Raw genomic sequence first — 26,417 nt, forward strand, 5'->3', positions numbered from 1 at the left:
GGGGGAGGTGACAGGTTCTGTCGATGGATGGTGGTGACGGGCATGTGACAGTGAGTGCACTTAACGCCACTGGAGCTTACTCTTGAAAACGGTTCAGAGGGTACATTTTCTTTTTTACTTTTTTAAAAAAATATATTTATTTTAATTAGTTTCAAGTATACAGTACATCGGTCAGACATCTATAGAGTTCGTAAAACGGTCCCCCCAATTGCTCCCTCCCTCCCCCGCCGTCCCCCGAGCTGACGTATTAACGCTGACTGCGTTCCCTCTGCCGGGCTCCCCAACCCGGTGACCAATAGCTACTCATTTGTCGCACGTCCTTTAACCGTCACCCAGTTCTCTCACAGCCCCAGCCTCTCTCTGTCCATCGCCAAATCGTCCACTATATTTGTGAGTCTGTTTTGATCAGTTTGTTCTTTAGATTCCTTAGATTCCGCAGGTAAGTGAAATCATATAGTGTTTACCTTTAAATGTCCGACTTAAATACCTTCTAGGTCCATCAAAGCAACATCTTTTTCCATCTCCTGCGTGTGTGTTTTAATCTGAAACGAGTCTTTTATATTTTTCTTCTTAAAGAATTATCTCCAACATTTCCTGTGATACTGGCTTCGTGGTGATAAATTCCTTTAGCTTATTTTTTTGTCTGGGAAGCTCTTTATCTGTCCTTCAACTCGAAATGATGGCTTCGCTGGATAGAGTATCCTTGGTTGTAGATCCTGGGTCTTCATCCTGTCGTATATTTCGTGCCGAGCCCTTCTGTCCTGCATAGTTTCTCTTGAGAAATCAGCTGCCAGTCTTGTGGGTTTTCCCTTATAAGTCACTATCTGTTTGTCTCTTGCTGCTTTTAAGATTCTTTCTCTGTATTTAACCTTTGGCATTTTCATTATGCTGTATCTTGGCGTGGGCCTCTTTGGATCCCTGATTTTGGGGATTCTCTGAGCTTCCTGGGGTTTTATGTCCATTGCCTTCACCAGGTTAGGGAAGTTTCCATCATTATTTCTTCAAACAGCTGTTCGGCATCTTGATGTTCTTCACTCACGCCGATCAGACGGATATTTGGACCCTTAATAGCGTCCCATATGCTCCTTAAATTATTTTTAGAGTCCTGGCATCTCATCTCCTGCCGTTCTGCTGCGTGCCCTTGGCTGGCCCGTCGAGGGTGCATTTTAACTCATGTATGTTTTCAAGCACAGTCAAACAGCGGGCGATTGCAAGGGCGGTTGTCCTGGCTGGGTGGGGACAGGCACTGCGCCAGAGGAGGGCACGTCCAGCGTTTGGGCCTGGGGGCCCTGCACAGCCTCCAGCTGGTGTTCGACGTGTTAAAGAGGCCACGTCACAGCCGGACAGCCCTGACCTGCGCATTCGTGTTAGCGCACGTGTTCTTTTCCTGGAACGTTTCTGCTTTGCACCAAAATGAGTGTGTCGTCAGGGTGGGATCACCACATTCTCATGTCGCAGCCTAGCCAGCGGGGCCGTGCCAGCGGGGACCGGGCAGGTGACGGCTGCGGCGCTGCCACCCTCTGGTATCGGCTCATCGTGCCAAAGATTGGCCCCAAATACTCACTGACGTGTGCCGTCATGGGCAGGGTCCCCTCCCTCCATGGCCACGGTGTCCTGTGTCACCCTTGTACACACTCAAGCGAGCTCGGCAGCAGGGCTGGGTTTTCCATGCCGTGGACTTTAGGGGGCCCCATTGAACTGTTCCGCCTCAGGGTTTAATCGCCGGCAACTATTTACGAAGAGGTGTAAACCTTCACCCCGGCTCGGGGCTGGCCCCCCGCGATGTGCCACCTTGGCGTGGACCCGTGCAGCCCCCGTTAGCGACCTCTGCGGGCTACAGCAGTCTGTCGTCGTGTCTTGCAGCAGCCAGTTAACCTGGAGGGACGTCCAGCACCTGCTGGTGAAGACATCCAGGCCGGCCCACCTGAAAGCCAACGACTGGACGGTCAACGGTGCCGGCCACAAAGGTGCGGGCTCTGGTGGGCTGGGGAGGACCGTTCCCTTTCTGGTGGGCCCTCCAGACTTCCTTCCTGAGGTCTGGGTCGAGGGGTGACATGAATTTCTCAAAAGAATCCCCAAATAACATTGCGTGTCTGAAGAATGAAAGATACGTGTCCAGCGATTTAAGGAACGTGTCCTGGCACCTCACGCTGGCACTAAGGATGAAGCCCGAGGCCCCCAGACCCCGGGGCGCCCAAAACTGCCCGACTCTGCCACATCCCCAGACCAGTCTTACCAATATTGACTTAATAGTTTTCTTTAAATTGACTTGCCTTCTTTTTACATAAAGAAATATATTTTAAAGGGAAATTTTGTTATGTTTAATCAGGAGTTCGATGTGTAGTTATATTTTTTCTAACGAACATTAAAACAAATCCATAAATATTACGGTAAAAAAAGTTTGTTTATGTGTCCCCTAAGAGTAGCTTGCATTCTTAGCGCTGAGCAGCTCTGTCATTTTGAAACGAGTCCCAAGTTTTTCATCTGTAAGAAAGTAACTTACATAACACTGACATAGTTATATAAGTTACTTTCTAACTGTGCAACTCCCGTCCTCAAGCCCAGTGTTATAAAAGTAAGTCATCGAACAGCGAGGTCCCTACGGCCAGCACAGCCTGGTATGGACCCAGGTCCTGTGACATCAGCCCACCGTCGGCTCGTAACCCGGATATTTGGGCTCTTTCGAGCACGGAGTTACGGAACGGTGCCATGGGCTCTTGTCTGTCTGGCTTTTTACGGGAGATCCTTGGAAGAGATTTACATCAGGCCACGGTATGTTAGGGAGGATGTTTTCTTCCTTTTTGGAGCTCAAGTCCAACTATTTCAACCCCGAGCCTGATACTACTCTGTAAAATGCAGGTCGAGCATTGTGACCCAGAGTTCCAAGTGACATTCCTCTTAATAAGGGGGTCATTGATCAGACCCGTTCACCTTGGCTTCTCGGGGATGTTGGTGCGAATCATGTGCTGTAACCACATGATTCGGTTTGGGCCTCATTGAATCGGAAAACAGATGGCATCTCCTTCTCGACGTCGCCTCTTAAATTACACTTCGAAGCTGTCCTGCTTCGGCCAAAGTCGGCGTCGGAGCGCGCCCGCCGCACGTGCTCGCGCCCTGGATTCAGCGGGCGGGAGGGGACAGGGGAGGCGGCCCCGAGGGGCCTCATTTCTCTATCTCTGGTTTAAGATTCAGGGAGCGCAGACGCCGAGCTGTCGGTTTAATGGAAGGACAGCCGCCCGCAGCTCACGGTGCGACATTCCAGGCCTTGCGCCCTGCACCAGGACGGGCCTTGTCTCCGCCCGCAGCCCTGACCCGCAGGCGTGCGGTTCGGGGAGGGCAGAGAGCTGGGACCGGGGCGCAGTCCTCGGGGGGGCTGGACCTGCAGCCCATGGCTCTCGGGGGACGGCCCGGGCCCTTCCAGCTCTCGAGTGACACAGATGGCCTGCCCTGCCAGGACTACGGATCGGTGTCGCCTGCGGGGGCCCGGAGGGTGCCGGATCGGGCTCACCCCGCGCTCAGTTGCTGGGGGCGCGGTCTGAAGGGCCTGTCTTTCCAGTGAGCCATCTCTATGGGTTCGGCTTGGTGGACGCGGAGGCCCTGGTCGTGGAGGCGCAGAAGTGGACAGCAGTGCCCGCGCAGCACGTGTGCGTCGCCGTGGCCGACAGGAGGACCAGGTGAGGCCGGCGGCGGGGACCTGGCGCTGGCGGGGCGCCCGGGGCGGTGTCTGCACCCGCACCCCGCGAATGCCCGCGTTTCCTCTCTGCGTGTGAAGCTGGAAAAGTCGCTTTTTTTTTTTTGCATATTTTTTTTAAACAGCTTCATTGAAATATAATAGATAATTGATGGCTCGAAAACGTGGACCGCTTCACGCGTCTGCGTGCCGTGCCCGCGGGGCCTCGCGGGGTCCCTGCCAGCCCGTGCTGCGGACGCGAGTGTTTGGTCGCCCTTAGCCCATGGCCGTTGAGGCCCCTGCTCTCTGTCCTTTCCACTGCTCCATGTCGGACGCCTCGGAGTGCAGGTCCTTATCCGTGATGTTCAGCAAGGCCGACCGATCGGTGACCTGCCCTGCCCGGTGGGGTTAATGAGCAGTGACAATGTCGTCTCTGCCAGCATCTGCTAGAGGTGGCAGCCGTAGCCCGAGCCCAGGCCTCCCTGCCCTGCGAGCCCACGGCGTGACCGCATCAGCCATGGATGGGTGGCAGGCTCTGTCCCTTCTCTGCTGCAGGAAGGCGGGGGTGTGACCCAAAGTGCAGAGCGGCTCTGTATCACTGTCGTCTGGACTCCGATAACCTTCGAAGGTTCCAGCACTGGGACTTTTCATCAGCCTAGACCACTCCCTCTGGGGTGGCCTCTTCCTTGAATGCGTTTACCTCGTAATGTGCTCTTTTGCTAAAAAATATTGAGAAAGGTATTTCCGGCTGACGCCTGGCATCCGTAGGAATTCAGAAAGCATTTCTTGGCTGAACAGCCATGAGAGGATGTTTTTAAAAATTACGTTTTCAGCTGCTAGCTGTGAGGGCTGACCGCAGGTGACAAGGGCCTGAGGGCTGGACAGCCCGCTGACAAATGTCAGTCTTGAGGTTTTAAAGCGTCATTCTCACCAGGGAGCCCTAGACTGTCACATACAGAGGACAGTGGGAAAGAAACGCCTGGCACACGGGGAATCGAAGTCGGGGTGAGGCGGGCCGGGCTCCCGCAGGGCTGCGTCTGCCGAGGCGGCCGCGTCCAGGCCACAGCTCGGCCCCCCCGCTGGTGGCTCCCCGTTGGGGCGGCTCCTGAATGAAGCATTCTTCTCTGGCCAGAAATAGTTTTAAGATGGTAGAGTGGTGCCATTCTGGCGAAAGGTTGTTTTGATTTTATTTTGTTTTTAAGTGCAAGCGCCGAGTCTGGCCAGCCCAGGTCGAGGGGATCTGCCGTAACTCACAGGGTGACATTGTCCCCGCGCTTGGACGGGGGAGGGCCTTCCGAGGACGGGAGACTCAGCTCTGCTTCTGAAGGAGAATCATCTTCACAGTTAGCAGTTTCAGGCTCTTTCTGGAATATCAGCCAACCTGCTTAGCCGCACGCTCAGTTATTCCCAAGGACGCGAGGGCCTGGGGGTGGGGACGGAGCCGTGTTTGCGGGGCACAGGGGTGTGGCCGCGTCTGCCGCTTCTCCAGTGGCGTGAGCGGTGCTGTATCAGCTGTCGTTTTCATTTTCATAAAGTATCTTTATGAAAGTACCTTCAGTCTGTGTGTGTCTTTCGATCTGAAGTGAGTGTCTTGCAGGGGCCACATGTAAGCGTCTTGTTTCCTTATCCATCTTTTGATTGGAGCATTTCATTCATTTAATCATCGATAGATACGTAGTTATCGCCATTTTCTTATCCGTATTTTTTATCTCTTTTTTTCTTCCTTTTAAAGAAGTCCCTTTAACGTTTCTTATGATACCGGTTTGTTGGCGATGAACTCCCTTAGCCGCTTCTTATCTGGGAAGCTCTTTATTTCTTTTGCAATTTTAAATGTTGGTTTCGCTGGGTAGAGTCATCTCGGTTGTAGGTCCTGGCTTTTCATCATTTTGAATATTTCCTGCCGGTCCCTTCTGGCTGCAAAGTTCCTGTTGAGAAATCGGCCGACGGTCTTATGCGGACTCCCTCGTAGGGAACTAACTGCCTTTCTCTTGCTGCTTTTAAGATTCTCTCTTAGTCTTTAACCTCTGGCGTTTTCATGAGGCCGTGTCTCGGTGCGGGCCTCTGTGGGTTCATCTCGTTTGGGGGTCTCTGTGCTTCCTGGGCTTGTAGGTCTATTTCCTTCTCCAGGTTAGGGGAGTTCTCTGTCATTATTTCTTCAAAGGTTTTCGATTCCTTGCTCTCTCTTCTCCTGGTACCCGTGTGACGCGAATGTTGGTACACTCGATGTTGTCCCAGAGGCCCCTTAAACGGTCCTCATTTTTTTATTCTTTTTCATTTTTGCTGTTCCAGTTGGATGTTTTCTGCTCCCTCGTCTTCCAAATCGCCGATTCGATCCTCTGCTTCATCTAATCTGTTGATTCCCTCTAATGCATTTTTCATTTCAGTAATTTTATTCTTCCTTTCTGACCAGTTCTTTTTTGTTTCCTGTCTCCATTTTTACGTTTCCTGTCTTTCTGTCGTAGTTCTCACTGAGATCACGGAGCATCCTTATAACCGGGGTTTGGACTCTGCATTTGGCAGGTTGCTTATTTCCATTTTGTTTAGTGTGTGTTCTGTGGCTTTGTTCTGTTCTTTCATTTGGGACATGTGTCTTTGTCTCCTTATTTCGGCTGCCTCCCTGTGTTTGTTTCTGTGTATTAGGTAGGGTTGCTATGTCCCCTGGCCTTAGTAGAGTGGCCTTATGTAGTAGGTGTTCTGTGTGGCCCAGTGACACAGTCTCCTTGGTCACCTGAGCTGGGTGTGTGTCTTCTGCACGGGCTGCGTGTGCCCTCCTGTTGTAGTTGAGCCTTGGCTACTGTTTGCACGTCCGCGGGTCGGGCTGATCCTCAGGCCGATTGCTCGTGAGGACTGGCCGTGACTGTGAGCTGTCGTGCGGGGCTGACCCCATGGAGCAGGATTCACTTCAGTTGGGCTCTGGTGCTGCCCAGTCTGCCCTTTGGGTGTGTCTTCCTTCGATTCGGCCCTGGGCGTTGCTCTGGCTCGGTCAAAGCTGGCCACCGGGCGTACAGGCCCCGGGGCCTCCTGGGAGGGGCCCTGCCGCAGGCCAAGTTCAGCCACAGGCTGTGCTTTGCCCGGGGCCACCTGGCATGAGACACCAAGCAGTCCGCAGATGGCTGCCACCCACGCTGGGCTTGAGGTGCCTCTAGAGGCCAAACTGGGAACCAAGGCCAGCTGCCGCTAGTGCTAGGCCAAGGGCTGCTCAGCAAGAGGTACGGGGCACACGGAGTCCAGACGCTGCTTGTTTGGGGTTTGTGGACCTTTGTGAGATTTTAGGAAAGTCCACAGCATGAGCCAAGACAGGCCGTTTCTATGGAAAAGCCACTGGAAGTGGCTCGGGGTCGGGGGCTGCTCATGGGGAAGGGCGGGGCTTCAGGGAATCACATGGGCGGGGCGAGTGGCATCAGCCAGGTTGATGGACACTCAGAATCGTACCACCTGCGTCTGCACACTGGGAGGCAGAGGAGGGCTCAACAAAGGGGCAGTGGCCTCTGCCAGCACTTCTGTCCTGGAGATGCCACCCTCTCTGAAGCAAACAACTCAGTCCCTCCCTGTGTGTCCCTGGCATCTTTCGAGCTGCGTCCCTAGCACTGGAGCTCAGAGCGAGCGAGTCCATCCGTGGTGAGTCCACGCAGGTTCTTTAAGAGGACGCCTGGGACTCCTGCCACCCCGTTTCACGCAGCCACCCTCCCTGCTGGTTTTCCCGTGGGACTGAGAGCTTCTGGGGCCGAGTGCTCGACTCCCCTCCCCCACAGAGCATCCCCGTGGTGCAGACGCTGCGCGGCACCGCCAGAGGTTGTGGGGACTTCTCTCCCTGGCACGGGAACCCTGCGCTGGGAAGTCTGGTGTGGGGCTGGGACCCCTCGTTTCTCCCGGGGGACTTCTGCCTTTAACCAACACACGCGGGTATGGGACCAGCCCGGTCCACGTCACCACCCCTCCTTCCAGTCTCAGGTGGCCTCTGTATGTCCTTAGTTGTAGGACTTCTGTTCAGCCAGACTGCAGGAGGCTCTCAGTGACGGCCGTTCTGTTCTTTAGCTGTGATGCTGAGGTGGTCGTGGGGGGAGGCAGCGCTGCGGTCACCTGCTCCGCCATCGTGACCAGAAGTGTCCCCTCCCGTTGACTTTTCATCATCTCTGGATCCCTCATGATATCTACTGCGATGTAAATCTTGTATAAACAGTTGCTACACTGTATTGTTTAGGGAATAATGACAGATCCAACCACGGTGGCCCTAATTACCTGGTACACATCGGTAGAGACACAACTTTATTTTTTTCAAATATTTTCGATCCTGGATGCGGAACCCACGATAGAGAGAACAGACCATCCTGGTCTGTGGCAGCCTCCCAGCTACAGCAGGACGAGTGGCTGGTGGTGGGTTTCTGCCTGTGGCCTTGATTTTACTCTTGGGCCCAGGAAACGTGTTGGGTGTTTCAAAGTCGGGGGTTATTCCTGAGATGCAAGCTTCGTAAGGCCTCTGCGAGAGTCCTCCTCCCCAGCATCCCCCCACCGCCACGCCCATTGCCTCTTAGTGCAGGGGCGGAAATCCTTCACCTGGAGCTGTCTGTGGGCCCTGGTAGGACTGGAACTTCCCAGAATTCTCCAGAACTCTCTGTTCTACTCTGCATCTGTCACAGTGGGGGGCCCGCTGCCCAGTAAACACAGGCAGTAAAATTCGGGAGCAGGCAGTGAAAGAAGCCAGCATCTCTAAATCAATTTATGTTGCATGCAAATCATGTTTTCAAATATTTACAGTCTCCGAGGGAATTACGTCGCTGTTTATAACCGTTCGGAGTGTTTTTGTGACTCAGGCCCAGTAGAGCCAAGCGCTGTAATTCTTGGGAGATGCTAAGTCTCTGCTTCGAGCCTCCCCTCCCGAGAGGGAACTGGGCTTCAGGGGAGAAGCGCCCCCCTAATTAACCGAGGGCAGTGGGGTTTCCAGGCGGCTGAGCGTCTTTCTTCAGGTCATAAGTCCTCGGGGCGGCCGCGGTGGCCAGAATGGGCGGGATGGCCCAGCCCAAGTGTGGGGGTCGTGTCCAGGCGCAGGCTTGTGTCTGCTCCAATGCACCTGGGGGTGCGTTAGAACATCCCAGAGGAGCTGCCTTGTGCCTGATGGGGGCTTAATTCTTGTCCTCGGATCCCATCCCGTGTGGTGCAACCGCCCCGGTTTTGTAACGAAAACCGTGTCCGTTCCCATCGCAGGGCAGAAGACGAGACAGTGGCGCGCGGACCAGCTCCCGTCCCATCCCTGCGACTCTGGTCCCGTCACTGCGGCCTTGTCCAGCGTGCTTAATTAGCACGAGAGGCCAGCTCTGGCCTTGGGGTCACCTGTCTCTCTTTCCTGCCATCTTGAACACAGGTGTGGGCCCACCTGGCCGCTTTGCGGGGAGCGGGGCACCGAGGAGGAGTCCTGGACTCCGGAACCTCGGATCCCAGCTCTGCTGCTCAGTCGCCGCGTGACCTTGGGCTTGACCCTTGGCCTCTCTGGATTAGATACATTAATCCTTGTACATTCTCAGACCGGTGCCGGTGTCCGGCAGTCGTCAGCTTGCCGCTGGTATTATGTAGCAGGATGACTCACATCTTCAAGGCCAGGCTTTGGGACAAAGTAGCGAGGCTTTCAAAAGCCTGGGTGTCCGGGAGGCTCAGGCAGTGAGACGGCCAAGGGCACCGAGCCGCCTCCCGGCCACCGAGGGGGGCCGAGCCTGCACGGGAAACCGTTCTTTAAATCTCTCTAAGCCATTCCGGAATGACAGACGTCTTCTGGGCGGGCGGTATGACGGACACAGGAGCATCCGAGGGTGAGACGTAGGGGACCCGTCGCCCTCCCGTGGGACTGAGAGATTTTGGGGCCGAGCGCTCGGCCCCCCTCCCCCGCAGGAGCATCCCCGTGGTGCAGACGCTGCGCACCACCGCCCTGACCACGGCCTGCGCCGAGCGCTCGGACCAGCACGTGCGCTACCTGGAGCACGTGGTGGCCCGCATCTCCATCTCCCACCCCCGCCGCGGAGACCTCCAGATCCACCTGATCTCTCCCTCGGGGACCAAGACTCAACTTCTGGCAAAGAGGTGAGGCCAGGCGGGCCTGGTGGGGCTGGGGCGGGTCGCAGGCCAGCGGGCAGCAGTGGCCCGCGGGGACCGATGTGGGCTTGGAGCCTGGACACCGGCGCTTACGCCCCGTCTGCCTCACTCCCCAGCTGGACACCCGGAGTGGGCCGCCTCTCTCCCTAGTCCTTACCTCTGGAAGTGACATTTTACTCTGTCACGGTCAGGAGAGTCACGAGAACTGAATGTGACAATAGAGACGAACGTGCTTGGCACCGCCCCTGGGGCAGGTGGCTGGCCGCCCTTCCCGTCTTGTTCACATCCACCTACCCGACCCGTGAGGACCCCCAGCGCCCCAGCAGCCACCGCCCCCCTGTCCTCCTCCCCTCCGACGTCCGTCCTTCCGCTCAGGCCCGGGGCGGGGGGAGAGCGGGTCCTGCAGGCACATTGGGTTTGTCGCCCCCAGGCGCCGGCGGCCTGTACCTGGCCATCAGCGCTGTCAACGCGCCCTCGGGCCACTGGGTCTTGGGAGTTTGTTTTTTTCTCCCCAAGGGACAGGTTATGTGACTGTAGGATCTACTAATTTAACTTGATTTTGCTTAATTCTCCCTTAACTCCGTGGCCTTTTCCGCTTGCCAAATGTTTCCACCAAGAGTAACTTGTCGTTCGTAAGTGCCAGCCCTCGAAAGCTTTGTCCTTGTTCAGTGCGTTGGATTCAGTTTGGCATCGTGTGTGAAAATCAGCCTTGACCTTTGCAATTTCTTAGAAGGAAGTTCAGGGTGTCCACCTGCTCCCACAGCGCTTGTCCAGAGAACCCCCAAGTGGGGAATCGAATCTTACATCGTATAAAACGTATCCGAATTTCTGATGAATAGTAAAGAGTCCCTACGTTAAAAACGTATTGTTTCAAAACAGAGAGAAAATTAGACTGTGACGGAAAGGTAAGAGGGAACGACCTAGAACCATTTCTTCTAAGGAGGGAAGACAGCGGTGCCCCCGAGTCGCTTCCCGTTTCCGCTCAGACCACACAAGACAAACGGGGTCAAGTTGGAGTCCCCGTCACCAGGGACTTTCTGGTCTGGAAGGACAGAGCGGGCTGGTCAGGGGGCTGGTGGGGGAGGGAGCACGTGCGCTTCCCCAGAAACACTCAGACCTCCCGTGTCACCTCTCAGCGGTTGGGACGGTGAAGCCCTGGAGACAAGGGACAAGGGACAGCACGCGGGGGCTGGCTCTGAGACTAACGGGGAGTTCCGTTCCTTAGAGAGGCTTCCTTTGCCCTGTCCTTGGGTGTCCAGTGGAAGTCACTGGGCCCAGCCTCTGCGTGCTCAGGCTCTGGGGCCATGGTTGCGGGGGAGGCCACGGCTCTGGGGGAACACACCCGGGCTGGGTGGGGACCGGACACCTGAAGGAACACGGGGTCTGGGTCGAGGGCTGTCACCAGTGACCTGCTGCGACAGAAAGCATCCGCAGCAGCCCCCTCCTCGGGGTCCCTCCCCGGGAAAGGAGGGTGGGCGGGGACCACCGCAACCTGCCCCGGCCCTTCCCGTCCTGGGCTCCTGCGCCAGGCCTTCCTCCCATGTTTGGGAGGCCTAGGGGCATAACGGAGGGGCCTGCCGGGTCCCGAACCGGGGTGCGAACAGCCACCCTCTCGCCGGCATCCTCGCGTGGGGCTGGGCCGCACTGCCCCGTGCTCACGCCCGCGCCCGGAGGAGCCTCAGCTGGACTGGGTGGTCTCCCGGGGACAGAGCCACCCTCGGGCCACCCGCCACCCCGTGACCCGTCTCCATCGCAGGCTGCTGGACCATTCCAACGAAGGCTTTTCCAACTGGGAGTTCATGTCCGTGCACTCGTGGGGAGAGAAGGCCGAGGGCGTGTGGACGCTGGAGATCCAGGACGTGCCGGCCCAGGTCCGCGACCCGGACAAGCAAGGTCAGTGGCCCTGGGAGCGTCTGCCAGCCCTGGTCACTCCGGGACTTCCAGGTAGCTGCTGCAGTGTCTCTGGTCACTCTCTTTCTCCCCATTTTTATGAAGGGAAAATTCCCTTTTTTCGTTGTCGCGTGTGGTTAAATGGCTTTAGCACGTCCACAGTGTCGTACACCGTCACCGCTGCGCCTGATCCCGGACCCTTGTCATCCCCGCAGAGGGATGCCCCAGAGCCACCAGGCAGCCATGCCCGCGGCCCTGGCAACCCCTAATCGACCTTCTGTCCGTGGACGTTTCGTAAGAACAGAATCGTGCACCGTGCGGCCTTTTCACTTCGCGTCCTATTTTCGGGGTTCGCCCTCGGCGTAGCAGGCTCCCACACTTCGTTCCTTCTTATGACTGAACTCTGCTGCCCGCAGCGCATCACGTTCGTCCGTTTCACGTCAGCCGATGACGACGGGGTGGTTCCCGGTTAGTGGCTGTCACGGCTGATGCTGCTGTGCAGTCCACGTACGGGCCGTGAGGTGGCCGTGTGTTTTCACGTTGGTGTGTCCCTGGAGTGTGACCGCTGGGTCGTGGGGCGCGTCCGTGTTTAACTTCTCGAGGACCCGTCATAGCGTTTGCCACAGTGGCTGCAGCATTCCTGCCGGCGACAAAGGAGGGTTTTCATTTCTGTTTCTGCTCATCCTCGCCACCCGGGCTCTCTGTTACTGTGGCTGCCCTGATGCGTGCGAAGCACTGTCCCTGTGCTTCGGGCCCCATTTCCCGGCGACCGGCGGCGCCCCACATCTCGTCATGTGCTCATCGGCCATAGATCTTCTCCAGGGTCATGTGTCAAGTCTTTGTCTTTCCTTCCTGAGCTTATTATAAAGGGTCCTTGAAATATTTTGGGTACCAGATCCTTATCAGAAGAACGGTTTGCAACTTTTTTCTATGCATTGCAGTACCGGGGTGCTGCCCGAGGGTGACCCCCGAATGCAGTCCCGAAAGGCCAGTGTCTGTCCTTGGACATGGCCGAATCCGGGTCTCTGGCTGCTCGAGAGAAGAATGCGATAACCGTCTCCCGGGCCCTCCGAGCCCTGACCGTCTGTGCCATGCCCGGGTCCGCGGGACCAATGTCGTCGCGGGGTGCGCGTGGGCCTCGCGTCTGTCAGCGTCTCTCCAGCTGCCCGCCTTCGGAGCAGGGCGGTCCCCAGCACTGATACCTTCGGGTCAGGCTGCTGCTGCCTGTCGGGGACTCGGCCTGGGAAGGTGACACTGGGTGACCGAGGTTTCCCGCTGACTGCGGCATTCTGGAACCCAGGAAGAAGGGGGGGCCTCGGGCCAATCCCAGCGAGCGTGGCTGCCCCCCGTCCACCCCCGTGGTCTGGTCAGGGTGGCCTCTCTGCCAGGTCACTGCTGACCTCGGTGCCAGGAATAATGCGGGGACTTAGCACCCACAAAGAGCACCGTTCTCGTTTCAGGTGACTCTCGGAACCTGTTTTGGGGCGAGGTGCTGTGTTTCTGTGTTCATTCCATCTCCTCAAATCTCTGCAACTTAATTGCTTAAAAAAAAAAAGCCAGCTCAGCTCCATGGTGTGCGGGGCACAATCCTTCAAAAGCTCAGCTAAGACCCGGGGTTCATTAAGTAAGTGAGGCGCCCGAATGACGTGCCAGCTCGAACAGCAGCCCCTCCCGTCACAGTGAACTGGGTTTGGTGTCATTCATTGTAAAACTTGTTTTCAAAAACCGAACGGCGCGTCAGTCATCCATTTTCCTCTTGGTTCTGAGGCTAGGGGAAGCTGTGTCTCCTCCCAGCGGCGCTCTGCTCGGAATGGGACTGAGCGGGGACTCGGTCTGCGGGTGGCGGTCGCGCCCGCAGGGCTGGGGGGCGGGGCTGTCGGCTCATGCGCGTGCGGCGGGGCTGTGCTCCATGACTGAGCCCGGCTCAGCCCTGCGACGGCCCCGCCCCACGCCACCCCGCGCCGTCTGCACCCCGCGGAGCCAGCCCGCCTCGCGGTGAGCCTTGCCCCCTCCCCGCCGCCCCTCACCCAGGACGATCGTCACCACCCCGGGCTCTTCATTGCTCGAAGTCTCTCCTTTTAAGCCCGGCTCAGAGCAGGGACGGTCTAACTACCATCGGTTTAACCACTTAGTAAACCAAACTTTTTCTGACTAAATGTTGCTAAAAAGTAAACAGTTCTCATTGGACTTTCAACATGCTAAAAAGTCATTTTCTCACGGGGGAAAATTAAGACAATATTTGGTATTTAAAAATGCCAGTACACAGACACCCTCTTACACGTCTCTAACTCTCAGCCCCGTGGTGAGACGATCGTAAACAGGGCTTTATACTGCGTTGGAGCCTTAATATATAAAGAGTGCTTCCAAGTCACTAAGAAACCTAAAAAGCACCCACTACGAAATTGGCAAAGAGCCCGAAAAGGCAGTTCATAAAGAAAAACTATAAATAACCAGTAAACGAAAGATACTCTGTCCTTGTCGTGATCAAAGAAAGTATAACTTAACACATAAGAAGGTAAGTCGCGTAACAGCGAGCTGGGACGGAACATCCCGGGGGCGGCAGAACAGATGCCGCGGGCGCGGGGCCCTCTGCGCATGCTCGGCGTGGCGGGCAGCCTGGCGCCGCCGTCCCGGCTGGGGGCGCTGATGAGCGCCGCTGGCTCGCGGGCGCGGGGCCGTCTGCGCATGCTCGGCGTGGCGGGCGGCCTGGCGCCGCCGGCCCGGCTGGGGGCGCTGCTGAGCGCTGCTGAGCGCTGCGGGCTCGCGGGCGCGGGGAGCACGGGAGGGAGCACTTCCGGCACAGCCTGGCGCGGAGCGGGTCGTCGCGGACCCGGACGCTCCTCCCCGTCCTCTCCCGCTCCCGCAGCAAGCGGAGGTGCTAAGCGCGGCCTTTCGGAACCGGTCCATGCGCCCTGCCGAGGTCACGGGCGGGCCGCCTCCGGGGCGGCGCGCGGGCCGCGAGTGGACGGCCGCGGCCCGGGTGGCCATGCGGAGCGGAAATCTCGGAGTCGGCAGGTACGTTTCGAGTCGTCGTCTTGCGCAGATTTTCCTCCAGACAGACACAATTCGCTGCCCGGCAGCGTGGCAGCCAAGGCGACTTGACGTGACGAGGAGGAAGCGGCCGAGCAGGCCCTGGGCGGGGAGCGCGCCGCCCTGGGGCGCTGGCTGAGCGGCGGCGTCCCGCGGCTGCGCCCTGAGTTTCAGTTGGGCCACTTGCCGGCCTGGCGCGGACCCGCTCAGCCCACGTCTGCGCATGCTCGGTGCGGACCGGCGCGGCCGCTTCCCCGGGGCTCAGGTGCAGGGAGGTTTTCCGTGAACCGCTCGCTCCTCCACGAGGACTTCCAAGGGTTCCGAGAAGATGACCACGTCTGAGCCGAGCGCCCGAGATGTCAGAAGCGCCGATAACTGTTCCTTGATGTTAAAGTTCCGGAGAACCCATCACGTGTGTCGCTCACATGCCGAACTCTGCATTTCTGCCCCAAACTGTTAAGCGGCGTCTCACAAATGGAAAACTAAAAGAAAAGTGGCTCAGAGACGTAGGTTCTGTTCACGCGTTACTCATAGTTCGTGTCTTCCACCGCCAAGCACGTGTGCTGATCGCATGCCGCTCCATACGTGTCGCGCCACATGTGACAGGTGCCTCCGCTCGCTGGCGCAGCCCCACGACCCCTGGGCTTCAACTCTTGCCCAGTGGACAGGTGCGTCCCCCGACTTGATCTGCTCTGCTGCCCCAGACCCTGAAGTGAAGGCTGGGCGAGGACATACTGTCATTGTCCACACACGGGTAGGAGCTGCAGTGGCAGGTCAGTCACACTCAGCGGAAGCCTGAGGCTTTTCTCCCCAGTTGAGGTGAGGCATCCAGCTTCCCAGCATCGACCTGCCCCGAGGGGCAAGTAACACCCCCGTTCCAGTGGTTTGCCCAGCGAGGCAGGAGGTGAAGTTCGTGACCCTCCAGACAGCTGGTCCCCACAAGACCTAGCCGGGAGATGTCCCCTGGCCAAGGGCCCTGCCGTTGGGTTGCGAAGCTTCGGCCAGCTCGATATTTGTTTCCCCCCCTCTCCCCTGCTCGCCGCCCCCCACTTTGATGGCCTGAGATAGCGCCCCCTGTAAAGCCTCGTGGGCTTTGCCTCGCACCGCCGCTCCCCACGGAGCCTGGGCTTCAGTCGACTCGGTGTGGCATTGGAGAAGGGGACACAATCGAAGTCTTGTGTGCGGAGCTGGCCCAGTGCGACCGCTGTGACAGGCAGAGCTGGCCTCCGGAAGTGCAGGACGAGCCCCCGCCTCCCTCCCGGGGCGCTGCACTGAGGACGGGGCAGGGGTGGCCGCAGGGTGACCCGATGAGCAAGGGGGCGTGCAGCCGAGAGCCTCGTTTAAATCGAGAGCATCGATAATTTCTCTCACCTGTTTCCAGCTGTGCAGACTCAGTGACATGTTTGCTAATGAGTGGAACGAAGAAATCAGTCTCTGCTGGGCGACTTTTCCCCCTTTTTTCATCTTAAAAAGTTCCGTGGGTCCTCGATTTTCTTCACTGGCTCTTTCGCACATCTCTTTCTCCCCGAGAGCGTCGCCGTTTTCATTTTATTGTTAGTTTTCTTGACCTCTGTTTCACCGGCGTCTGTTTGGAGCTCATGTTCATTTCCCAGTAAAAGCTGAACCTTTGCAGGCCGTTTGATGGCTCCGCGTCCCCGTCGGGGCGGCTGCGAGGGACGCCAGGTCAGAGCACGTGCCCTCGGTGCCGACTTGCAGCGTCGTCCGGAAACTCGCGCGGGGAACACGTGATCGCAGAGCCTCACGCCCCCCTCCCCGGAAGCGGAACTAAGAGCGGGGTGAGACTTCCGGGTGCGCGCACGCACCCGGAAGTCGGTGGTGGTCAGTGCTTCCTGCGGCCGGGCTCCGCCTCCCATCCGCTCTGCCAGGGGCCGTGATCGCGGTCCCTTCCCCGGCGTCGCCCAGTTCCGGAGCAGCACAGTGTCCCGCGTGACCGGCGCCCAGCGTGACGCGGCCGCCACCGCACGTCACGAATCGTGGCGTTGGTCAGTCCCCTCTGAATCTCTCGATCGTGAGCGTGACGAAGATGAGATTTTTCTGTAATTTTTCAGTTTTGCAAATGAGATTCTGTATCTTTATAAAATTTTGTATATCTTTATAATACTTGGCCAAGAGGAGACAGCGTAATTTATTTAAGCATCCCTTTATCGCCGGACACGTAGATTGCTTCCTGGGTTTTTTGTTTGTTTGTTTGTTTGTCTGCCGTCATAAATAGGCAGCTTAATGCAGAAAGCGTTCTCTTGAATTTAAAATTATTTCCTTGGGATCGTTCACCAGAAGTAAAATTACTGGGACAAATGTAGAGGTGGAAACTACAAACATATCAGCTTTTGACACATATCAGCAATAGGCTTTTCAAAATAGTCGAACCGGTTTACAATCTCTCCAGGCGCAGGTTGGCACAGCCCTTCGCCAGTCCTCCGAGAAAAGTGGTATCTTTCTGTCGCAGGACAGGGCAGATGTCCCGACGTGGTGGGGACTCGGGCCAACGCTGAGGGATGTGACGATTCTTGGCCAGGCTCAGGAAGGAATTCAGCCCCACGCCAAAGACAGAGTCAGGGGGAAGTTTATTAGAGAAGAGGTGACGCTCCACAGACAGCGTGGTCTCTCAGAGGCAGGGAGTGAGAAGGACAGTGACAAGAGACCAGGACACCGAGACGGACCCTGAATGCTCAGAGAATCCAGTTTATATCTCATTCCTTAGTTCCTGCGGGTTCCGAGTTACATTTAAAGACTTTTTTACCTGTTTCCTTCGACGTGGACATATAGTAGGGAAGGGAAGGGGCAGCGTGTGTACCCCGAAAGGCCACCCGCCTTCCGTCCATCCGTCCCCCAGCGTTTCAGCCATAGGTACTGACGATGTTATTTTGTGGAGGGCGCCATCTCGAGGCTGTTTGGCCTGTGTCCCCTGCAGGGTGTGGGGAGTGGGTTGCGGGAGACCCCAGCAGAAGCCTGCCTTTGTCCCCGGCCAGCGCACTGCCCTCCCCGACTGTGGCTCCATTTAACACTTTCATTCTTTTGCCTCCTGTCTGTCGCCTTGATTTGCTTTGCGACATTTACTAAAGAGAACGAAGACTTTTTCCCAAACGTTTGGGAGGAAAACACGTTTTTTCTTTTGAAAATCGCCCGTCCTGTTTCTGTCCTCAGAGGTCTCCCTCTTGTCGTCATCAAGCCAGTCGATGCTGCACGTGACACACACAGGTGTGATAGCTCTTTGTGCGTCCTGGGTCCTATGTGTAGTTTTTCAGGTCTGCTACTTCTACTTTTTCAAAGATAATTTTCAATTTCTCCTCCCAAGTTCTGATGATTTCCCTCCATTTTTGTTTGATTTGATTTTCTACGTAATCGGCTGGACCTTTTTTTCACATAAGATAAATATTTTTCCTACATCGATAACACGTTATCCGAAAACAACGAAAAAAATCAAAATATCGAAAGATTCTGTGGACTCCTGTGTCTGGCAGTAGGTACAGCGGGGACAGAACAACTAGCAAAACTTCAGAACACACAAAACCGGTCGTTAAAAATAAGTCCAGTTATATCAGTCGTTTCGATAAAGGTAAACAGACGAATCGCTTTGTTTAGAAGACAGATCGTTAGGTTCTTATAACACGTGCCGTTGTTCTAGGCACGTTTTATTTACCCACGAGACCCCCTCCCTCACTCTGCCGTAGGAGGCTGGCCTGTCCCCAGACTCCTTGCCAACTCTTAAGGTCGGGTTCAGGCAGGACAAAGGAGGGAGGAAGGAGGTATTTACTTATGAGTTGCTTATCCCTCCAGCAGCCGGCATCCCACAAGGTCAACTTGCCTATAAGACAGAGCGGCTCCAGGACTGAACGCCCCTTCTGTTACTGCCCCCCGGGGAAGTCCACCCTCCAGCGTGGCTTTGGTCACTCCGCTCACGCCCTTGTCAACGGCCGCTTTATTTAAACCTCCTTGGATTATCCCAGTTTGATTATGCTGTCCGATAGAATTAAAAACTGGAACGATATCTAAACATAAAATCAAGAAGGTAAAAATCGAGCGGGTGGGAAAAGATAGACCTTGCAAATACTAACCAGAAAAAAAAGTTGCCGTTGTGATGGCAACGGCGGACGAACAGAAAGGTGATGGTAAAAAGCGTCACCAGATCCCAAGAGGGTCACTGCACATCGGCACTCGATTTGATTCAGTTCTAACGTGGCCTCAAAATACATAAAGGAAAAGCTTATTAGAACGTCAAAAAAGAAGAGGTCAGACCCGCACATAAGGCAGGAGACTGAGCGTACCGCAGCTATGTCTGATCGATTGAACAGCAAAGACCAGTAAGAACAGAAGACCCCGACGTCACAATCGACGATTCAGGTGCCACGGGCGTTTGGAGCTCTACACCCAGCAAGCGGTGGATACGCTTTCCTTTGAAGCCCAGAGAGATTATGTATGAAAACGGGTCGCGGAGCTGGCCCTTTGGCAAGCTTCCCCGTATTCCCAAGGATCGGTAGGTAGCATATAAACCGTTCTCTGACTTTGTACTTAAATCACGATAAAAAAGAATAACTAGAAAAAGCTCATACATTCGAAAATGAAAACCACGTGTAAATAACTCGTACGTCAAAAGGAGAAACATCATCATTTAAATGAGGAAGTGATTAGAACTGGAGGAGAATCAAACGCCCATATTCCGAACAAGCAGCACGCAAAGATAGTGGAAGGAACGTAGGGCCCTAACCGCATAGACTAGAAAAGAGCGAAGGCCGAAAATCACTGTGCAAAACATCCAGTTTAAGACGGTGCTAAAGACCAATGGATTATGTAATTTCAAGAATGAAAAAGGAACATTATTACAGATCCTGTGCACATTAAAATTGTTATTCGAAGACTTTATAAACAACTCGGGGAGCACAAAACGAAGTATGAAGTGAAATGAAAAACACGGACTTAACTAAGTCGACACCAGGAGAAATAAAAATAAAAAATGGTCCCACTGAAGAAACCGATTCTATAATTTGCAAGAAACTCAGAGCTAAATAGCTTCGCTGGCAAATTCATGGCTCCGCGCTTCACAAGTGTAAGGACTCGCCGTGTCGGTCCATCCCTGTCCCCTCCCCCGCTGGCCGCCCCGTGCCAAAGTCACATCCTGTATTTTCCTCGCGTGTGCATTACGAACTCCATCTGACAGCGATACGTTTTGCTTTAAGTGGTTTTTGTCTTTCGTGGAAATGAACAGAAGAGACAAACCTATTCTTTTACGTTTCCCTACAAATGGACCGTTACGCCTTATCGTGCCGGGCTGCTGGCCGTGACTCCACTCAGCCCGGATTCAGTTCCGAAAGTTTTTATTTCAACCCATTTCTCGTTTGCTTTTAAATGTGTTCCTTTGCTCATTTATCGACGCATCGGTTTCGACTCTGCTTGGGAGAAACCATTGCGATGGTGACTCGACCCACTTTTCGATGGTATTTTTCCCGGCTGTAGAATTCTAGTTTGGCAGTATTTATTTATTTATTTATTTATTTATTTTTTCCAGCACTTTAAAGATATTACGTTTCTTTCTGACCTCCGTGGATTCTGATGGGAGGCGTTTACATTGACTATATCGACATTGTTCACATCTGAGCCTCCTGAAACACTATTCCTCCCACCGTCCAAGTTACAAGTTTGCTGTGTGCAGAACGAATAAACAGAAAACGTATTTCCATACTCCAGCGCACACAACCTCCGATCAGATTTGTAGTGCCTTCCTATTAAACGTACAAGGCGCCCCGAAGACCGCCAGACGTTTGAGGAAAGCATCCAGCATGGAAGCAGAAACCAACTCCAACAGGGAGGGCGATGGGCAACTCAGGCAGCCAAAGAAACCTTCAGAAAGACCGCAGTTGGGATTATCGAGTAGAGAAAGCTAAGTTTTTCCCTCCTGAGTGGGAAAAAAAACAGTTCCCCACTACGTTTTTCTCCCGTGTTTCCTTAATTATTCGTTCGCACAGAACACGTCCCCTTCTGACACTGGTGGTCACCAGACGCGTAAAGGTTTCCCTCCACGACGAGCAGTTCTCTGTGGCACCAACTGGGTGTCCTACGATTTAGCTCAATGCTAACACTGTCTCCACACAGGTAGCTTGAGATCCCACAGGTTAAGGGGTCAGGCACGCAAGACGGCCTTACACGCACTCACGTTCAAGCTCATATCCACGCTCTCAAACACACACACTCACACTTACACGCACACACTCATGCACACACTCGCACACGCCAGTCATAGGCCCAGATTCCCGTCAGTGGTGGGTGATCTAGATCCATCGCTGCCCCATAGCACCGTTCTTTTTGCTGATGCAGTAAAGAATTATGGATCAGCGAGATTTAGAACAGGGAAGATTTCTTCAAGAGGAAAGCGGGTGAAGCCAGAAAGGGCCGTAACCACGGCTCCCTGCAGAAACACAAGCTTCGGTTCAAGATCACTCCCAGGGAGGGCGGGTTACCGTCAGGAGGTCCCTGTCACGTTAGGGCCGTGAAGGGAGGTTACAAGGGTGGTGCTGGACGATTGGCCCGTGAGGTCATTTCGATCGACATTCGGCTGTTAATGGCTCTCTCCTCCTGCGCGTGGGGCTACCCAGAATCTAGTCTTGCAATTGCATTCGTGAGCTTCCAGGCACAGGCGTGACATTGTAACGATGGGCAGCCTGGCGCGGACGGACTGCTCACGCGCTCGAGGCCAGACCGGGCCGGCTACTGTTCTATGGCTTTCCACGCCTTCGAACCTCAGGACGTGGGGTCATTTGTAGCCTGAAGATGGGTGTTCGGGGAGGTCCTAAGGGAGGTCTTGGGCTGGGCCTTCGTTCCTTTGTTCGCCCGTCACGCGTGTCCACCTAACGCCCTAACGTGGTCACCTGTGCTCCTGACGACTGGCTGGAGTCGGGGGTGTCACCCTTCTGGAGTGGACGCGTTCGCCCGCGTAGAAGCCCCGAAGCTCGGGCCGTGGGGGATTTATGGAGGCCAGTCAGTTGCTACCTCCATCTGCCCCTCCTGTCCCCTCTCTGAAGAAGGGGGCCTGGGCCGAAAATTCCAAAGCTTCTGATTGTGACCGGATCTGTCTGGTGACCAGCCCCCTCTAGGAGCCCAGCCCGAGTCACCTCGTTAGAACCAGACAGGCTCCGGTGCTCTCGTCACTCATGAAATGACAAGGGTTTCTGGAGGTCCGTGCTCGGAACCGGGGACGGAGACCCGTGTACCTGTCGTCTCTGTCGTCGTCTAGGTATCGTCGGGGAAGACAAGGGAAAACATCTCACCTGTTTGAAGGGAACACCGAGAACCAGAGAAATCCCTTGACAGTTTAAACTGGGAGGCAGAAGTTAGAACTTCGGCGGGTAGGTCGGGAGGGAAACCCTCCCCCCCACTCAGGAAGCGACATGGGACAGGGTCGGGGAGACGGCACCGGCCACCGACCCAGCAGGCAGGCGCGTGGGAAGAGCTTTGGGAACGTAGGGGACATGAGCGTCAGGGCGGGGACAGTGCGGATGCTCCTGTCCAGGGCGAGAAGTCACCAGACGACGATGTGTGAAATCGCAAGACTAGGACGTGGCACGTGGGCCTCTAATCCAGCGATGTGGTAGAAAATGCTGGAACGGTCTGCTCCAAGTGTGAAAACAGGCCGTCTCCGGGGAGAGGCTCGGAGAGGTGCAGACAGCCGAGGCCAAGGGCTGCTGCTGTCTCTGCGTCGTAGCATTTGACCTTCCGAACACTTTATGACTTCACGAAGCTGAGAATTTCAGGGAATGGGCCATTTCGTGCGTCGACGTACGACATGTGTGATTGTTCCCGGCGCTTGTGGCCTCCGCCGACATAAACGTTGGAGCCTGAGATTCTCAGATCCTTTTCCTGGCACCAAAAGATCACGTTTGAGCGTTTTTATGGCTACAATGCCAGAGGGAAAATCGTCCCATCGTCTGAGGGTGCGCATGCGTGTGCGCGCACACGTATGGGGACACACACGTGTGTGCATCCTCCCGTTCCAGTCCCAGGCCTTGCCCTAAGTTCCCCTTACCTGCCTCCCCCTCGCCTGCCGTAGTGTGGATTTCGAGTGCGTTCTTAATGTCGCGTTAAAGGTGTCGAGCACAGGTGGGTGTTTCTGGGCGCGCGTACAGCGTTCCACGTACCGGCCTATCGGGGTGTTCTCCACACACCGTGAAGCTCGCCCTCTAAAGTGTTCTTGTGTATTTTTACAAATGGGCCGACATGAGTCCTTCCCCCCAAACCTCTGCCTTGAACTCCGTAAGCTGCACGACTCCGGGCGCCTGGGCCTCAGAGGGGACACTCAATGCCGGAGCGCCAGAGAAGACGACGTCTCGATCGTTCTAGGCCTCTCTTTCTTCACTGTGTTTTGACTAAAGCATTTCTCCCCGCGTGTTTAAACGTGGAGACGACAGAATGAATAAACTCCTTGTTGTTCATAACTTGTCACGGCCCAACAAAACCCGGGAATTCAGGGGTATCAGCTCAGAGTCATCGGCCCAAGAACACCTGCCCCGACTTCCACCTGCTTCGTCCCCAGCTGTAAATTCCCCTCTGCACGGTTTTAGGTGCTTCGTTCGGCACGCTCAGCCCGAGTCTACCCCGGGCGCGACTCTTTCCTTGAACGATGGCGACAGTCCTGTTTGTTCGTTGCACACTCAGCCCCGTGAGCAGCGCTGCGCTGCCCCTGGGGAATGCCTCTAGGGTGAGCACGCTTGCCCGGGCTGTGCCGGTGCCATCCGCAGGCGGGGCTCTGGTGGCAGGGTCCCCGAGCGCGTACGTGGTACCTTTCCCATTCTTCCTTCTCCAGTCTCAGGAATCCGATGGAGAGAAAGCCAGAGAGTTTGGATTGGGGCATCTTCTAAGACCCCCTCCTAGAAAGTAAGGAATTAACGGCACTAGCGAGGTTTCTGTCCGGGGACCTTGAACGTGCACGTCGGGGGTCTCGATACGCCCTGTCCAGAGCAGACGGACATTCTGAAATCCCCGCCTCCGATGGCAGTTCTGCCGGGCCGGACTCGGGGTCCAGCCTGCCGCGGGCCTGGGATGTGTGTGTGGTCCCGCTGCTTCCGCGCTGGCTCTTACGCACCCACAGGTATCGTCTCCCCAAAGCGGGTGCGGGCTCTGGGGCTGGCGAGCGTGGAGGGAGCCGGCGCCGGGGCCTGGTCCGAGGGTGTGCCGGGCACTCCGGGGGACGGGTAGTGTGGACACGGCCAGAAGACAGGCTCAGCCTGAAGACCAGAGCCCTCAAGTGGCACGTTCCCGTGTCTGCTTTCGTCTCTGCCACCAACTCACCGGTGTGTGACCCTCCCGCGGCTCGGACCGTAGGTTGCAGAAGGTCTGACGTGACATATCCTCATCAGACTTCGTGTAACGAACACTCGCGTGCCAGCTCCTGCACGCCACTGGGCTGTTTTGCTCCCATAAAACCGTTTAATCCCCCCAACAACTCTATGAGGTAGATAGTAGTGTCATCCCCACTTCATAGACGAGGAGACCGAAGAACAGAGGGACCAAGCGATTATTGCCCAAGGTCGCACGGCTAGTAGGTGGCAGAGCCAGGGTTCGAACCCAGATCGAGTCGCTCCACGGTCCTTGCTCTGCTCACCTCACCGGGTCCCTCCCCGTGTGACCAGAGTCATAGCACTTGTAATTGCAAACGTTTGGAAACAACCTAAATGCCCATCGATAGGGGATTTTATGCACATGGCGTGACGCCTCTCTAATGAGGCGGTGGAAAGATCACCAAGATGCCTCGCGAACGGACAGGCCAGGTGCAGAGTACCGGGTGTGCCGGCGAAGGGGACAGGCCAGGCGTGTGTCCACATTTGCTTGGCTAAGAGTAAAACGTGTCCGAAAGGATGCACAGTGAACGGGTGACCGGGGTGCACACGGGGACAGGCGGGGGCCGGGGATGGGGCCGGAGGGAGGCTTCTGCTGTGTTCCTCTTACTTTTGGATGTTGAGCCATTTAGTTTTATTCCTTATCCAGAAATGTAAATCCGAAGCCCTGAGCACCACAGCTTTTTAATGTTTTTTTTTTCCTTGATCCATGCAATTACTTCGTTCATAGCGTTTTTAAAAATTAAACTTATGTTTTTCTGAAACAATTGATATATGTAAAAGGTAACACGTGCTGTGGGTTTTTAAATAAAAAAAAAAAGTCCCTCTTCGGCTCTGGACCCCAGTGTCCCCGCGTGTCCCGCCCCCTGCCGGGTCCTCGGAACCTTCGTTTCCCGTCCCTTCTATTGAAACGTGACTCAACTTACATAAGTCGTGAAACGCCATCATCTCATACGGACAGAGACGAGAAGCGAAGGAGTGGCTTCTCCGTGTGACGAACGCTTGGGAGCTGCAGTTTGGCTCTGGCGGGGTCGCCCCGCTCCCCACGGGGCGCGTGTCGGTCCCGAGCTCGGGGCAGCCCCGCGCGTCTGTCCTACCGAAACTAGATCCGAAAATAAGAACCGAACTGTAGAGACTAGACCTTTAGTGGGGGGTTCGGGACACTCCGCATAAGCCTGAAGTGAACCTCGACTCAGACGACAGCTTACAGCATCCTCCGTCCCTGTCCTGTAGCCATTATGCCGCCACCTCAATCACAGCCGGTTCCTCGGCAGTTAAAATGCCCAGATCCCTTTGTGGTTTGGAAACAGAGCGGTTTTTGATCGTAAGGAGTCGAAAACGGGTGGCGGCTCGTCGCCGGGGACTGTGTTTCTGCACCTGTGCCCGTGGGAAGTGCTTCTCGGCCGTCGGCATCGTCGCCGACTCGGGGGGACTGTGTTCCGTGCGCCACACCCCGCGTCTCCAGGAGCAGGCCCTGTGGCAGGCTGCGTCCCGGGGGACGGCTCGGGGCTGCCTTCCGAGTTGAAGGACCTGCGCCTTCTGACTCTGGCCCGGCCTGGGGACGTGTGGGTGCTGCAGGCGTCAGGGGCCTGGGACCCTCCCTCCCCGGCCAGGGCGACGGTTGAAAACAGGATCGCGATCAAGCGCATTCAGAGGAGCACGGAGTGTGGCCTGGGGACCACAGGCCCCTTGTGCCTCCGTCCTCCTCACACCCGTGTGTGGCAGTGCGGGCCGTAGCCCGGGGCTTGGGGGGCGCGTGGACGAGGAGGGGCCCCCGTTCTGGCATTTCGGAAGTCTGTGACATGCCTGGAATGGGAGCCGACGACGGGGCTGTGCCGGCGAGCTGCACACGCGGCACGGATCGGCTCTGGACGGCCACCTGCGGACACCCGGCCGCCGTTGCGAGCGCTGGCGGAGCGGAGGCGACACACACGGACAGCGAGGAGCCGGGGCGCTGGTCGCTGAGAGAAAATGGAGAGGAAGCCAGCATTTCCCAGCCACGCACACGCGACGGTGGCCAGGACACCGTCCCTCGGCGGGTCTCGCCGGCCAGTCACCAGGCTTCGCTGAGGTGGCTCACCGCTGGGGTGACCGTTTCGCGTGTGGCCAGAGCTTCTAAGGAAGCGCTCATGGCTGGGATGCAGCGAGTCCCTGAGCATGGGCAGCATGTCCCCGGGCGGGTCACCCTGAACATCAGCCCCTCGGCACGACAATGGCAGCAGGGACCTCCTCCACAGGGTCCCGCTGTTCCAAACGCTGGCGGCAGCGTCACAGGAAACGGGGCCCAGACGTGTGGCCTGCGGCAGAGCCGGCCCCAGACACACCACGTCGGTTCCGACCTGTTTTGTGACCTCAGGGATAATGGGCCGGGTGGGGGCGGGGTCCGCGCCGCCTCCCGCCCC

General features: G+C 56.2%; 1 protein-coding gene across 1 annotated transcript in view; it reads left to right on the top strand.

Moving 5' to 3' along the window:
* The window catches only part of LOC120595348 (uncharacterized), a 114,859-nt gene that overhangs the window by 72,612 nt on the left and 15,830 nt on the right, over nucleotides 1-26,417 (top strand). The window contains exons 9-17 of the mRNA XM_039853457.1: nucleotides 1,459-1,627; nucleotides 1,713-1,967; nucleotides 3,557-3,674; nucleotides 9,551-9,739; nucleotides 11,508-11,907; nucleotides 12,058-12,109; nucleotides 14,205-14,404; nucleotides 14,508-14,656; nucleotides 23,769-23,997. Coding sequence (XP_039709391.1) covers nucleotides 1,459-1,627; nucleotides 1,713-1,967; nucleotides 3,557-3,674; nucleotides 9,551-9,739; nucleotides 11,508-11,907; nucleotides 12,058-12,109; nucleotides 14,205-14,404; nucleotides 14,508-14,656; nucleotides 23,769-23,997 — 1,761 coding nt within the window. The remainder of the gene's footprint in view (nucleotides 1-1,458; nucleotides 1,628-1,712; nucleotides 1,968-3,556; nucleotides 3,675-9,550; nucleotides 9,740-11,507; nucleotides 11,908-12,057; nucleotides 12,110-14,204; nucleotides 14,405-14,507; nucleotides 14,657-23,768; nucleotides 23,998-26,417) is intronic.

Source organism: Pteropus medius, unplaced genomic scaffold (genome assembly GCF_902729225.1).
Source record: "Pteropus medius unplaced genomic scaffold, Ma_sr-lr_union100, whole genome shotgun sequence".
Classification (NCBI taxonomy): Eukaryota; Metazoa; Chordata; class Mammalia; order Chiroptera; family Pteropodidae; genus Pteropus; species Pteropus medius.